The sequence below is a fragment of the Lytechinus pictus genome, unplaced genomic scaffold (genome assembly GCF_037042905.1).
Source record: "Lytechinus pictus isolate F3 Inbred unplaced genomic scaffold, Lp3.0 scaffold_20, whole genome shotgun sequence".
In the NCBI taxonomy this organism is placed as follows: domain Eukaryota; kingdom Metazoa; phylum Echinodermata; class Echinoidea; order Temnopleuroida; family Toxopneustidae; genus Lytechinus; species Lytechinus pictus.
This window is the reverse complement of record NW_026974141.1, coordinates 15,605,476-15,622,169: the sequence shown is the minus strand read 5'-3', so window position 1 is coordinate 15,622,169 and position 16,694 is coordinate 15,605,476. Positions and strand designations below refer to the sequence as shown.

General features: G+C 35.3%; 1 protein-coding gene across 1 annotated transcript; it reads left to right on the top strand.

Annotated features, from left to right (window-relative positions):
• The first annotated feature begins 11,433 nt into the window (after window positions 1-11,433).
• LOC129283114 (fibrinogen alpha-1 chain-like) lies at window positions 11,434-13,130 on the top strand. The gene has a single exon (XM_054918952.2). It carries the CDS (start codon window positions 11,539-11,541, stop codon window positions 12,661-12,663), a length of 1,125 nt encoding a protein of 374 aa, XP_054774927.2. The 5' UTR covers window positions 11,434-11,538; the 3' UTR covers window positions 12,664-13,130.
• Window positions 13,131-16,694: the final 3,564 nt, after the last annotated feature.

Below are 16,694 nucleotides of genomic sequence, written 5' to 3'. Positions count from 1 at the left end.
TACGAAAGCAAACGTTGGCAACAACTCAGCAAAATGGTTATTTATAACTTATATCAAATTAAAGATTTTTCCCCCACAATTTTTCAAATCTAATTTAAGTAATTACCATTACCGCGATTACGCTGAAAAAAAAAAAGAAATCGTCATTCGAAGTAAGCACGTGTGCACTTGTATTTTATTAAGACTAACTGAAAAAGTCCTGTCTTCCCCACTGAATGATAACTTTTTCGGAATATATTTGAGAAAATATATTTTTTACAATAGATATTTCGTACTTATATATATATGTTTATGTATATGAATAACTTAATGTTTTGCCATTTTGTTGAATCATATTCTAACTCACATTATGACCATTACCACAAGCAGAAAGTACGTTTAACAATTTCTTTATCTCAAGCTGAAAAGCTTGGATAAAGCTATCAATTCCCTTTAAACACACTGAGACATTATAACATGCAACTTATCTATATCCCCAGTGCCATATTGCAACCTTGAACTGCCTTCCCCCTTTTTACTTTACCTGTTTACCAAGTTCAAGGCAAAGTGACGCGGTTTCCTGAAACAAAATTTCCTATCGAATCCGAGATTTTCTTTTTACCGTATCACTTTTTCTCGTCACACCCTTACAACTCTCTTCAATATCTGGTTTTATGTGATCATGTTTTATATAAAAAAATGATACTTTTACTACAATTTCAGGGTAGCGGTCTTCAGAGAGGAGAAAGATCGCTAAGCTTGCACCCCTGCCCTAAAATGATTGATGCGTCTGCCTTCCCTGCCCCCCCCCCCATACATCATTATCTTTTTTCGTTAAGACACTATTTCAGGGCTCAAACTTGTAATTAATTATCATTCCTAATTTATGAGTAATGTAAACCCATTTTACGTTAAAGGAGAATGAAACCCTTGAAACCAGCTGAATCCATATCAAAGAGAAAAATCAAAAAAACATATTGGTGAAAGTTTGAGGAAGATTGAGTGAATAATAAGAAAGTTATGAGCATTTGAATATTGAGATCACTAATGCCATGTAGTTCCTCCCATTGGCAATGGGACCAAGATCTGTGATGTCACACACGTACAACTCCCTCATTACTTTAGTACTTATTTCACTTATATTCTCACTCTTAGAGAGTCTATCACAAGGTGAGGTGTTCTCTTTATGAGAGTACAAGTACAGAGGTTTCACAACATTATATCATTGATGAATCGTTTGTCATATGATTAGAATAAGCAAAAAGAGATGTTTTGGGGTATATTTTCAGTGTCCAAAAGGGGAGAGTTGTTCATCTGTGACATCATAGATCTTGGTCGCATTGCCAATGGGAGGATCTCCATAGCATTAGTGATCTCGACATTCAAATGCTCATACCTTTTCCATTGCTAGTCCTATTTTACTCAAACTTTTGTTGATCTTATTCTTTGATTTTTCTGCTTTCACAAAAGCTAACTTGCTCCAAGAGTTTCATTCTCCTTTAATGGATTCAAAATACTGTAAGTTATAATCCAATTGATACTTCGATTCATCGACATTGAATTTCATTAACAACTTTCTTAGATAATGTTTCTCTTTAATAAACCTCTTTTTTATGACCAGAAGTGAAGTATGTGATACTGAAATTGTAGCGATTATAGTATCACTCCTGGTAGAAATGTTCCTAAATATATATATGTATCGCCGATGCTTTCAGAGTCTTGTGTTTTCAAATTTTCTGTAAATGCAGTGAAAAAACATCACGAAATGATTAAACCTAAATAACGTTTTTCCTGTGTTTAATCCTATTCACTCAACTTTAAGCATGTTGAATGTGTCACACAGTATAAGGGAAATCACACACATCCCATGCCGTCTGCTAAAAAACTTCGTTAAAATATCATTTATAGGTCGATATACGGAAGCAAACGTTGGCAACAACTCAGCAAAATGGTTATTTATAACTTATATCAAATTAACGATTTTTTCCCCCACAATTTTTGAAATGTAATTTAAGTAATTTGTATGGTCGGCCTGACCTATTACAAATTTGGCAACAAGTCAGAAAATATGCGATTAATTCAGTTTAAAATAGCTCCTGACCTTATACTGGGTCTTTCGAAGAGTTCCAACGTCATGACCAAGAGGAGCATATCTGGTCTAGGGGAAACCGCTGACTTCCGGCGTGGATTATGGGTACGGAAAGGGTGCCCAGGGGAGGGGTGGATGATATGTTCCTCTGTCTAGGGGTCAAATATATTTTCTGTCTTGTCATAACCAGAGTAACCCCCTTTTTATTCTGTACTAACATCATAAATCTTCTATGACCAAGACCCAAGTCTGTGGTTACACGTCAAGCTCAAAGACAATCGATTTTTCTTCCCCTTTCAAACATGTTTTTTTTTAATATCATTCCGCTTTCCACATTTAACAAATGCCTTATTTTATCAAAATTGCTTTTATCTTAATTATGAATTTAAATGTTATTAATTCGTAAAAGTTAGCTTTTTATGCTTTTTAGCTCGTAATGGCTCAGTTGGACAGTGTAGAGCGTCCGTCTAACAACCGGGAGGTCGGGGGTTCAAGCCTCGGCAGCGTCAGACCAAAATACGTTAAAATAGGAGAGTTGCTGCTACCCTGTTTGACGTTCAACATGAAGGGACGGAGCATCGTTGATTTGGCGTTGCACAGTGGCTGCCGAGCACATGATTAATTGGGCAAAATTAGTTTTTGGAGAATTTATATTTCAGATTTCTCTTTCGAACAATGAAATATGGATTTTTATTTTTCATTTTCATTTTTTTTCACATCTACTTGTATGGTGACAAGGGTATGTAATTTCACGAAAAAGAACCGGTTATCTATTTCAGTAAATAATAAAATAACATATTTCTAAGGTAAAGTGTTGATTTGATGATTTTTTTCGTGTAGTCAAATCATTTTTTTTGTGATGGAGTGGACTTGCCCTTGAATGTTGGTATATCCCCGTAAATCAGATGAATGCGTATGTCATCACTTTTTTTTGCGCAGATGATATTAAATACGTGATCTTTAAATACATGTACGTGAAAAAGGCAAATCAAATCAAATACGATAATTCTTGTTTTTTGTTTATTTTTTTTTCTGCGTTCACAATACATTATCAAAAATATTTACATTGTTTGTAATATACAAAATAATCCATAATGTATACAATATAAGTATAATACATAATTGAAAAAAAAACATTTTAATAATAAAAAAAGGAACATTAACAAAATTCAATGAACGCAGGAGACCGCCATCGTGAGCGGTTAAGCTTGTAATTGACGGCGGCCTCAAATATACAACACTTGACCTGCTATAGACACATTTGCCTTGGAATGAGTCCTTTTCACACCCTTTTCAAAGCATTTTGTAATTTCGGTCAAAAATGGGAAAACAGCTATGAAACAAGACTTTTTGGAAAGGTTCTGTATCTGTTTAATCTCTGTCAAAATAATTTTGAATGAATGTCGTAAAGATTAGTAGAAGACTGTTGATTTTCATCTACTTTTCATTTGAGGACGCCATAAAAATATATACATATTGCACTTTTCAATTGAATGGTGCATTGTGGGTTACGAGTCACGGACTTTTGAGTGGTTGAGAGCTTTAGCTTTTCATTTTGGCTTCAATATTTTGCCTGAATATCAAAAGTTCAAGTTTGATTGCCGGAATCCTCGGCAAATAAAAAAATATATAAACTCATCACTAAACTCTGGCAAAGGTAGCGATCCTAATTAAGATTTTGGAAAAAGATCTTGCAAAAATATAATACCGAGATAACTTCAATAAGAATGACAATTTGGTCATGTTGGTGGAGGGGGGCACTCGGATCTGGAAAGGTTAGGGATGTGTGGCCCCCCAAATCTGAAACCATACCCTTCATAACGGAAATTGCTCTTGAAATGAGGAGCTTAAAAATTAACCAGGTATGGCCCTCTTGAAATGGGAATGCGAGGGGGGGGGGGGTCTGTAGAACTGCCTTGAAACATGGGCTTAAGAAAGGGGGAGAACGGGTTGGCTGTCCATGATAACCTTTTTCAGACTTAACATGTGAGATTAACATTATTTGTGATAAACGGTCCATACATATTTTTTCTCTCTCTCCTTATGATTCTTATATCTGGATCATCATACAGGTGAATTAATTTTATAAAATATTTCGTGTAAATTCTTGCCAAACTATTGAATTTTATGATCTTTTCTTATTAGTAAAATGATATATGATATCACTTTTGTTATTTTGTTTGATTTACCGTTTATGGTATGCTTCTTTCATATGTGTTTACTTTTTATTGTATATGGACCCTCTATAGAAGAACAGTATAGTCATGTCGACTAAACTGAATATGGGCTATCCATCTGTTTTGCATTTTTCGTATGTGTTTTTATTCGGAAAATAAGTACTATACTATACTGTTTTGTTCATTTCTGATTTCTCGGTTTTTTATTGTATTTATGTCTTGACGATGAGGACGAATATAGAAAAAATAATGATCTTAACCATTTTGATGATGTTGAAAATATGCATTCACTAATAATTGTATTGAGAAATAGAATAAGAGTATAAATCACCAACGTTAATTAAAAAAATATTTCAAAACCGACAATGGTAGCAACTAATAGTATATTACTCAAATTAAGCAAGTCAAGGTTTGAGCATCCTACAAATCCACCGATATATAATACATAATATTTTCAATTGAATATTAACAAGGAGATGCGTGTAAGAGTTCTCTGAATACGTTGCTAATCTTCATCAATTGCATGTTGTCAAAACTGGCACCACACTTAAAAACAATATCAATTATCCCAGGAAAAGGTGATTTCCTAAAAGGTTCATTAACACCTGAACAGGTCCTGAACAGGTGTAGGCCTATAATGACGGATATAATTCGCTCGTCGTCTTAGCACCTTATCGACCATGTGCCAATTCGAAGTAATTGATGAAAACACATTATCAAGTCGTTTCGAAAATTACAAATAGCTTTATATTAAAACACCATCCTTGTCGATTGCAACGGATTGTTAAGGTTGTATGTTTCCGTGTTTAGTAAAACAATTCATTATACCAAGGAGATATCTCCTTGATTATACTCATTGGTTGGATTTGATCCCAGAACACTGATTTAATGACGAACGTCGGAACTACTTTTGTAGGGCTCCATATTATCAATTATTTATTGTTAATTGTCTTTGTTTCGAGTGTTCGACATAATTATTTTTTTGATTTAGTGCTTCATTCCTTTGACAGGATATAATGAAAAAAAGTGTATAAGGCTAAAAACATAAAACAGTTTAATGTTTGCTCTTTCGTATACTTTTAAACATTAAAGACGGTTATAATTTATTATAAATGTGTTCTTAAGATAATTCATACAGAAGTGTAATTGTAAGAAAAAATACTGTTTTTTTTTCTTTATGTTTACATATTATTGAAGAGGAGTTTACAGAATAATTTTATAATTAATACACTCTAAAAACACTGAGTAAAATTTTACTCAATTTTGAGTAAAAAGGGTATTTATCTTTGTTTTACCCCTTATCATGCTTATTGGGCTATTTCCACGCAACATTGCGTAAACTTTACAAAATATTGGGTATCTTTTTACCCGACCAAGAGTGTATTCATGTTTTTGGATTATAAAAATCAGATTGATATGCATCAATTAATTAATGCATATACTGACCGTTCGATCAACCCATCAATCAATCATGCAAATAATGAATGAAAGAATCAGACAAGGAACGAATGAATGGATCAATAAATCAATGGACGAATGAATGAATCAATCAATCAATCAATTGATCGATCGATAAATCAATCAATCAACCAACCAATCAATCAACCAACCAATCAATCAATCAACCAACCAATCAATCAACCAACCAATCAATCAATCAATCAACCAATCAATCAATCAATCAATCCAATCAATCAATCAATCAATCTATATAGAGCGGCTTCCATCAATCTCAATCAAAATCATTAGTAATTCTATACATTTTTAGTGGAGGATTCTTACTGGAAACACCCCACAGCGTACCACAGTGTGTCCCATAGAATATTCACAGTGTGGAAGGCAATATGAAATCACCTTCACACTATCAATTCTAACATTTTAATATTGTGCATCACATGAATCGATGATGCCCCATATACTTAATTTCAATTCTACAGGGTGTATCCACACTGCACAGGATGGCGTATGATTCGGGAGTAGTAGGGCTAGAGATTAGAAATCTATTTTGGTGTCAGCTCATTACCGGAGGCCCTGTCAGTCCCGTGAACCCCCCGAATGAAAAGGATATTAGCATATCCTAATGACGTCAGCTTATTCATTTTAATATTCATAAGGCATCAATAGGAAATAGCATAAGAGATGATGTATTTGAACATAGTGAACGTAAAATTTATTTTACATTTATTGTATTATACTGAAAATTAAAAGTGAACTAAAAGTAGAATTTTCAATAAAAAGAATTAGAAACGATTAAGTAAATGAAAATAAATAAAGGTAGATAACATTAAATATTTTTTCATAAAGGTGTGTTAAGGATTAAAATAAACATATTGCCATCACTTATGATGAATGTATTACTCCACACAGGTTATTTTTATTGGTGCTGTTTTGTATGATCCTAATCTGCCCAAACGAATTTTCACTACATCATTGTGCTATATGCACCTGATATAGACTGTCACACACGATACTATGAAGCAAATGGAATTTTAATATCAATAATGGAGTTCATTTCAGATGGGGTCGGGGCCTAGGGTGGATGCAGGTGGGGAGGGGCTTCGGGGCCCCACATTTTTTCACGACCAAGAAAAAAATAAGGAAAAAATAGAAAAGAGTGAAATATGATTTTATTTTCTGAATATCATGTCAAAATCTATCATGAAATTGGAGTTTGTAATAGAAACATGTCAAAATTTTTTGTTCGCTTGCAGCTTTTTACAAGTTTTGCCCCATACGCTATATTTGTCCCTCTCGAGATTTTTGGCTTGTCACGCCAGTGGTCATAGCCATGCTTTTGGTATGAGGCTTGAATTGTTTTTTTTTTCATATAAGTTCAACCTAAACACACAAATGACCCATTACGGTTCCGTTTTGATATTTTGTATTTAATGACAAACCACTTAATGTTGTTCCTTATGATAAGGAGACAAGATATTTTGTATTTAATGACAAACCACTTAATGTTGTTCCTTATGATAAGGAGACAAGATATTTTGTATTTAATGACAAACCACTTAATGTTGTTCCTTATGATAAGGAGACAAGATATTTTGTATTTAATGACAAACCACTTAATGTTGTTCCTTATGATAAGGAGACAAGATATGTTGTATTTAATGACAAACCACTTAATGTTGTTCCTTATGATAAGGAGACAAGATATTTTGTATTTAATGACAAACCACTTAATGTTGTTCCTTATGATAAGGAGACAAGATATTTTGTATTTAATGACAAACCACTTAATGTTGTTCCTTATGATAAGGAGACAAGATATGTTGTATTTAATGACAAACCACTTAATGTTGTTCCTTATGATAAGGAGACAAGATATTTTGTATTTAATGACAAACCACTTAATGTTGTTCCTTATGATAAGGAGACAAGATATTTTGTATTTAATGACAAACCACTTAATGTTGTTCCTTATGATAAGGAGACAAGATATTTTGTATTTAATGACAAACCACTTAATGTTGTTCCTTATGATAAGGAGACAAGATATTTTGTATTTAATGACAAACCACTTAATGTTGTTCCTTATGATAAGGAGACAAGATATTTTGTTTTTAATGACAAACCACTTAATGTTGTTCCTTATGATAAGGAGACAAGATATTTTGTATTTAATGACAAACCACTTAATGTTGTTCCTTATGATAAGGAGACAAGATATTTTGTATTTAATGACAAACCACTTAATGTTGTTCCTTATGATAAGGAGACAAGATATTTTGTATTTAATGACAAACCACTTAATGTTATTCCTTATGATAATGAGACAAGATATTTTGTATTTAATGACAAACCACTTAATGTTGTTCCTTATGATAAGGAGACAAGATATTTTGTATTTAATGACAAACCACTTAATGTTGTTCCTTATGATAAGGAGACAAGATATTTTGTATTTGATGACAAACCACTTAATGTTGTTCCTTATGATAAGGAGACAAGATATTTTGTATTTAATGACAAACCACTTAATGTTGTTCCTTATGATAAGGAGACAAGATATGTTGTATTTAATGACAAACCACTTAATGTTGTTCCTTATGATAAGTAGACAAGATATTTTGTATTTAATGACAAACCACTTAATGTTGTTCCTTATGATAAGGAGACAAGATATTTTGTATTTAATGACAAACCACTTAATGTTGTTCCTTATGATAAGGAGACAAGATATTTTGTATTTAATGACAAACCACTTAATGTTGTTCCTTATGATAAGGAGACAAGATATTTTGTATTAAATGACAAACCACTTAATGTTGTTCCTTATGATAAGTAGACAAGATATTTTGTATTTAATGACAAACCACTTAATGTTGTTCCTTATGATAAGGAGACAAGATATTTTGTATTTAATGACAAACCACTTAATGTTGTTCCTTATGATAAGGAGACAAGATATTTTGTATTTAATGACAAACCACTTAATGTTGTTCCTTATGATAAGGAGACAAAATCATGATAATCTAAACTCCTCAAAAAAAGTTTGGAAATCTGACTTTGATCGATATTCCATCCTCGCTTTTAGTAAACATCAATCTGTTATTACTATTAGATCATAATTGAATAGATCATGATTGAATAGATCATTTAATTTTCTTTAGAATGATACCCTACATGATATGATTGTGGTTCGCATGGAGGTGCAGTACCTTGAAATGTGGGGCAAGGTCAAAATTCAAAAGTTGCAAAATGAAACAATATTGAAAGTCACTGTTCTTTTTTCCGTGGTGATGAGTGAGTTTCTCGGCGGTTTCTTTTCATTGTTTTCATGCACCTTAATATCAACATTAACATGCAATCAAACACATAAGTAACAAACAAACATGCATGGGTATTTCAAACCACGACTCAAACCATGTTATCTCACAGAAACATCACTACATAAACCACAACAAAACATAAAAAATGAAGAAGCAGGGGCTTGATTTAAATGGATTTACTGTCAGACAAACCATGGGTCCATGGACAAACGAATCATGTTCCGTATTGACCCTTCATGACTATTTCTGCTCGTATTGCAGCTTTTCAATTCAGACCTCATCCAACACTTTTGAATCCTGCTCTTTTCGTGATGGCATGATCATAAAAAGCATGGTATTATTTTAAAGGGAATTAAATGATCTTTTAAATGATGTCAAATATGTATTGTGTAAAATTTAAAGTTGGGAGAAATTAATGGCCAAACTCAGATTTCCAAACTTTTTTTTGAGGGGTTAATATATGTGTACACAAATGGAAAATACAATGAAATAAATGCAAAAATAAATTGCAAGAACAACTTTCACGTCTTGGGTCTTTATTGATTTTACATTTCTCTCTGTCTCCTGCTCTCTCTTTCTCTTTCTTTCCCTCTATCTCTCTCTCAAGTTTCATTGTTTTGGATAAAACTTCGCAAGACGCGCAATTATAATAACGATGAATGAATAACCAAATAATAAAATACGTTATAAATTCGGGGGGAAAATAAATCAAAGCTTATTTCCATCTTTTGTACAAAGTTAAAGTTTGAAATGGTTATTGTAATAGGTTTGCTAGAATTAGCACTGACTGCACTCTAAAAAAGTTTGCTCAATATTAGGTAAAATGAGAAGATGCATGAATGCTGGATAAAATTAGACCAAATACGTTGAAAATTTTGCGCAATGTTGCGTAAATTTACCCTTAAAACATTAATTTTATCCAATATGGGGGAGCCACTCGACATATATTCGTGTTCCCTTTTTACCCAATACTGCGTAAATTTTTACTCAATCTTTTTTTAGGGTGTGTGTATTTAATTTTCAAGATTTCAATAATAAGTTTTAAAAAATACTACAGTTCTAGAATAATGTTTGAAACACTGAAATATATTATCTTTGTCCATATTTTTTTATTTCTATATAATTTTATCTCTAATTATTCACGTTACATTTTGTTTTGGATTTTGACGTTGGGTTTATTATCATAAACATGTTTTTTTTTTTTTTTTTTTGTTAATTTACATAGTGTACAATTAAGTCACTGGCTGCGAGATACAATTTAAAATAAACCATGAAATTCTATTTTTTGAGGACGGTGTCACTTAATTATAATTGTGTTTTTTTACCTCTATCTGGAGAAAGATTATTCTTGCAGAAATAAATGTGCATGTCTGTTCTTTTGTAATCGCATCATATCTTTAGTTGATGTATATAGATCAAAACTACTTCTTACCATAAACTTAGCATTGACAAAATGTAAATATTCATGTCCCGTCCGACGCACAACCGATTTCCGTCTATATTATTTCAACTATTCGATCAAGCTGTTTCCATTGGCTGGTTCCCCTTCAGGATCAGTACTTATATTATATTATTTTACATATTCGTTTTTTTTTCTCGTTTACTAGTTTTTGTCTTTATTGTCTCTAGCACACACACGTAATCACTGATTTTCTGATTCCATAGAAACCTAAATAGGGTGAATGATTTATTTGCGTTCAAAATGTATGGCTACAGATTCGCACCTTCCGAATTGGTCGAACTCTACCATGTTTAAGGGTGCTAAACTGCATCAATAACTGCAGTTAGCACCATTCAACATGTTTAACATGTTTTTTTCTTGGTCGCAAAATATGTCATCCCAAAATAATCTCCCGCCCGGTGTTTCCCTTGTTTTGAGTACGGGGATTCACTTTATTTTATTATATTATTGTCTTTAAACATGTATAGTATTCTGCAAACAAGATAAGAATTAAATCGTGTGTTTAAAACAATTTGCAATCAAGAAATGAATTCCATCTTGCGTTTGAAACGGAGGTCACAACTAAGAGTAGTTAATTACTACCGATCATTATTCACACTTTGCATACGATAATGATGAGTTACGTAGTCCAATGTTTTTCTGTTTCCTTTAACAGCCTAAAAAGAGCATAAACCTTATGGTTTCGTACATCATGAAGAGTTCTATTTTTGCCCCCTATTTTTAACCCCGTTTTACGCTTTTCCGGAAGACGGGGGAAAACCACGTGAGTCCGGACTGAGTCATAAGGTGAGAGGAGAGGGACTTCAGAGATGGGCGTTGCTTACGTGACTATTCGGAGGTATGGGGGGAGAAGTGACTGACAACCAAGTTTGGTAACACCCACTTTGCTGCGGGCCGTGTGCAGAAGACCCCGCACCCATGGGTTCCGTGCTACGTTCCTTTCATTCGAGCTAAACCTTCAGTCAGAGTAAGAGCTTTGGACAAAGTTGTGAGCTGGAATCTCTTAAAAAGCAAAGGACAAGAAATAAATAGGCTTTCTGATTTGAATCCAAAATGGAGGCAGCGCTCCGTTTTGCCTGCTTGGTTGCAGGTTTAATTGCCGTCCAGGCCCAGTGTCCGCCATCATGGACGAAGGTGGAGAACAGCTGTTACCGTGCTTTTGGTGGCAAGAGGACCTATGACATGGCCTCGCAGATGTGCAAGGAGTTCGTAGGATGCGACGGAATTTCTCCCGGTCACCTGGCTTGCCCAACAACTTTTGAGGAACGAAGAGTAGTCCGAAAGCTCAGGTTTGACCTATTACAACCTCTCGGTGGGAATAGGATAGGAGAGGGCCAAAGGCTCCGTCCGCAAAATGTCTGGCTAGGTTTCCGCCTAGGACAAGGTAGGAACTCATCTTGGGACAGTACAGAAGTTTATGACAATGCCCTCCTTGACGAGCACTGGGGACCAAACAGACCAATGATGCCAGGACAGAGGCCAGGAGTACAACAGAGGCCAGGAGTACAACAACCTCGACAAACCTTTGACCCGACCAACTTCCGCTGGAACGGCCGCTGTATGACGCTTCCGGGACAAATGCAGATGAATGGAGGTACAACGAAGTGGGGCCATCAAGCATGCAACATGGCAGCTGCTTTTATTTGTGAGATTTCACCCGCAGGTACTGTCAACCCTAATATCAACACTGGAGGAAGAGGAGGCTTCAATGAATCAACTGGAATGGGACCAGGTATGCCTGGTGGCGGACGTGGCGGTTGGGGACAAGGAGGTCAAGGAGGTCAAGGAGGTCAAGGAGGATGGGGTGCAGGAGCAGGAGCCGGTCAGGGAGGCTGGGGTAATCAGAACCCAAATCAAGGTGGAGGGCGCTGGAACCCCAACCAAGGCGCCGGCGGTGGACGAGGGAATCCTAACCAAGGAGGTGGATGGAATCCCAACCAAGGCGCAGGAGGTGGATGGAATCCCAACCAAGGCGCAGGAGGTGGACGATTTAACCCAAATCAAGGTCAAGGAGGTGGACGATGGAACCCAAATCAAGGTCAAGGTGGTGCTGGAGGATGGAACCCACAAAGACCTGGGGCAGGAGGCTGGAACCCCCAGAACCCCAACCAAGGTGGTGGCCGATGGCCGCAACAACCCAGGATGTATCAACAAGCACAAGCTATAGCTATGCCATGAAAAGACTAACTTAAACTCTTTGACCTATAAGCCTGGTACACCCACCACATACATTTAACTTAAATTTTTCTAAAGCGTATGATCCGTGATATGCGACTTATGGAAACGGAAAATGATGGTCGAATCTTCATATGAACTGCCTTAAGTCTTTCATACCGTTGCAAATGAGCTGTTGAAAATCGGAACTTCACTGGAAACCACTAGATTTAGCGAAACACTCTCCAAATAAAGAACCGAAATCGGTCTAGCGCCATCATGTGTTAGACAATTCATAAGTCGGAAAAACTTTCACTTGTAGAAATGGACTTGTATTTTGGTCACTCATGTTTGATATTTTGTGTCAGACCCATCAGATTATTTTTGTTTCAAACAGGATGTATAATTTGTAAAATATTGAAAAGTGTGTTTCATGTTTGATGAATTCTTAATTAAATTAGATTTCAACGAAAATGTATTCTTCCACTCAATTTGCATCAACCATTCTGCATTTTTCTTACGTTGATATTGTCATTTAAAAATTTATTTAGGATTTTTTTTGTGTGTATGCGGATTTTTTTTTATTTCAGAAGCAGTAGTAGTATAAGTAATAGTAAACGTAGTAGTAGTAGTAGTAGTAAAACTATTCATACTATTTATATTTCTACTACATATATATTACTACTACCCCCTCCTCCTGTTCTTCTTTTCTTTCCTTTTTATTATTTTTCTTCTCCTTCCTTTTCTTCTTCTTTTTTTTCTTCTTCTTCTCCTCCTCCTTCTTCTTCTTCTTCTTTTTTTTCCTTCTTCTTCTCCTTCTTCTTCTTCCTATTCTTCTTCTTCTTCTTCTTCTACTAATACTACTACTGCTACCAATTTTCATGAAAATTACTGGGGATGGTGGTTTTGTTTGTTGCAGTTGCTTGGTTGCTGACAGAAAAAAATATATAAGGATGGTGTATTTTCTGTGTTTATGTTTATTGGTGTTCATGATTACGACGACGCCGATGATAATGATGATGGTTGTGGTGGTGATGGTGACTATAATAGTGATAGCGATATGAGTAACGATGATTATGATAATAATGATGGTGGGGATGGTGATGATGATAATAATGATGATGATAATAATGATGATGATGATGATGATGGTGATGATGATGGTGATGATGATGATAATGATGGTGATAATGATGATGATGGTGATGATGATGGTGATGATGATGATGGTGGTGATGATGATGATGATGGTGATGATGATGATGGTGATGATGATGGTGATGATGATGATGGTGATGATGATAATGATGATAATAATGATGATGATGATGATAATGATGATGATGATGATGAAAAAGTTCTATGAAGCTGAAGATGATGATGATGATGGCGATGATGATGATGATAATGATGTTGATGATGATGATGATAATGATTATGATTATGATAATGATGGTGATGATGATGATGGTGATGATGATGGTGATGGTGATGGTGATGGTGATGATGATGATGGTAATGATGATTATGATGATGATAATGATGATGATGATGATAATAATAATGATGATGATGATGAAAAAGTTCTGTGAAGCTGAAAATGATGATGATGACGATGATGATGATAATGATGATGATGATGATGATAATAATAATGATGATGATGATAATAATGATGATGATGATGATGGTGATGATGATAATGATGATGATGATGATAATAATAATGATGATGATGATGATAATAATGACTACGATGACAACGATGATGAGGATGTTGTTGTTGAGAATGAAGAAGAAAAATAAAAGATTAGGAAGAAGGAGATTAAAAGAAAAAAAGAGAAAGAAGAACAAAGAGAAAAAGAAAAAGAAAAAATTATCAGAAGAAGGTGAAGAAGAAGAGAAAAGAAGAAGAAGAAGCAGGAACAGCAGCAAAAGAATTAGAAGTAGAAATGAAAGAAAAAAAGATTAGTTAAATGAAGCCAGGGGGGGGGGTTGTAGCCTGAAAATGTGCCGTCCTTGCAACATCCAAAGAACGGAATTTGTCCATCTTTTTCTTCTTTTCAGTCTTGCTGGCCTAGCTTGATATACATGTAATGCGCTTTCTTGGTCAAATTCGGAAACAACTGACAGAATAATATACACTGGCAAGGGTGGAAATTTCTCCCCAAAGGTAGGGGGACCAGTTGCTGGAAAATGTGACGAGCAAAAAAAATACAAAAAAGGTTATCACCCCAAATGAAAGGTAATTTCGACCAAAATAAATTTGACAAGCGAAAAAAAAAGGGGGAAAAAAGTCATCTCGTCCAAAATAAATGTTTTATTTCGATTTCGAATGATGTATTTCTTTCCATCATAAAAGACCAAAAATAGTAGGGGGCATTTGATATTGTGCCCCCTACTAATTTGGGTAGGGGGATGCCTGTCCTCCCTGGGATGTCCGCCCATGTACACTGGCTTGGATTCAATTATTGGAGCATCCCTTCTTGTTCCACTTACTTTCAACATGTTCAAAATGTCGACTTTTGATTTTTTCAATGGATGTAAACTTTGAAAAGGGCAAAGTAAAAAAGTCGGATGATTTTTTTTTTCACTCGCGCCGTAAACAAATTCTTGCACTTTTTGTACGAGTTTTCAAATAGATACACTAAATTACTAGTAAAACTTGTCAGCAGTGGCGTGTGTAATGGGGAGGGGGTTCCTGTAGGCACGGGGGCGCAAAAACGTCAAAGTGAAAATCAAGCAAATAGTATCTTTAAGGCTTTTGGCGCCCCAATGGAATTGAAAGGGAAAGTAAGTCTTTACCAGTGTAAGGGATTTGAGGGGCATTTTTTTTAATAAAGATCGATATCTTTGCCTTTCGTTTTTTTGTTTCCTAAAAAGATCACATGATTTAACGCCCTAACTGACATGATGAATAGTTGTGAAATACATCAGTTTGATAGGTATGATTGTGTTTGCATCGTAAAGTTAGCATTACAACGAGAGCACTAAATCAAAGGGAAACAGGAAACATAAGAGGTAAGAAGAGGGGAGAAGCAAGAAGCATTCAAAATCTTTATGATATTCAAGGCATATACAAATAAAAATGTAGCTTTTGAATGAAGGATATATAATTAACAATGATTAGTAATTGTATAATAATCTAGAATTTATTTCACTCCTGAAATATAAAAATGATAGATTTGCAGCTTGTTAATGCAATTTTTCATTCATACCTCTACCGTTTGCTTTTGCTTTTTTTGGGGGGGGGGGAGATGCGGAATGTTTCATGAGGAAAATGTTTAAGAAATTGTTTTTTACGTAATTCAATTGATTGCTCGCTTCGCTCACTTGCACAACCCAAGATATAGAGTGAGACACTAGCGTACCTACGGGGGGGGGGCAGAGGGGGCAGAGTGCCCCCCTGACGAGTCACAACCCATGCAAGGGACATATCCCTGCCCCCCCCCCCTGACGAGTCTTGAAGACCTTTTTTTTTTTTTTTGCTTGTCAAATTTTTTTTGGGTACGAAATCCTTTATTTGTGGTTGAAGACCTTTTTTTTTTTGCATTTAATTTCAATCTTAACGCTTTGTCGCTTTGTCCCTTGCTTATTTCACGATGCACATTTGTTAGTGCAGCGATGAAGGAACGGAACGAAATGACGTCTGCCTCGATACAGATCCAGACGGTTAGATCCTGAGCATGGGACTCGAAATACGATCAACACTTTGGCGAGTTAACATCGCGAGTAATGGAGTTGCCAAAATGAGGCACTCGCGATAACTCGCATAAAGCTCACCATGAAACTCGGGATAACTCGCGACAACTCGGCATGGCTCGGCGGAGTTCTTTCAAGCTCGGGAAAACTCTCCTTGAAGTCGTGAGCAGTTTCAAAATTTTCGAACATGTTCAACAATTTTGCTAACTCGCTGTACCTCGTGTTGAACTCACCTAAACTCGTCATATACTCGCAGTACTTGCAATAACTCGTAAGAAGCTCGAGATAAACTCGTCATAACTCGTAATAACTCGCCACATCTGAGTATACGCGAGTGCGTTCCGAGTTTTCAA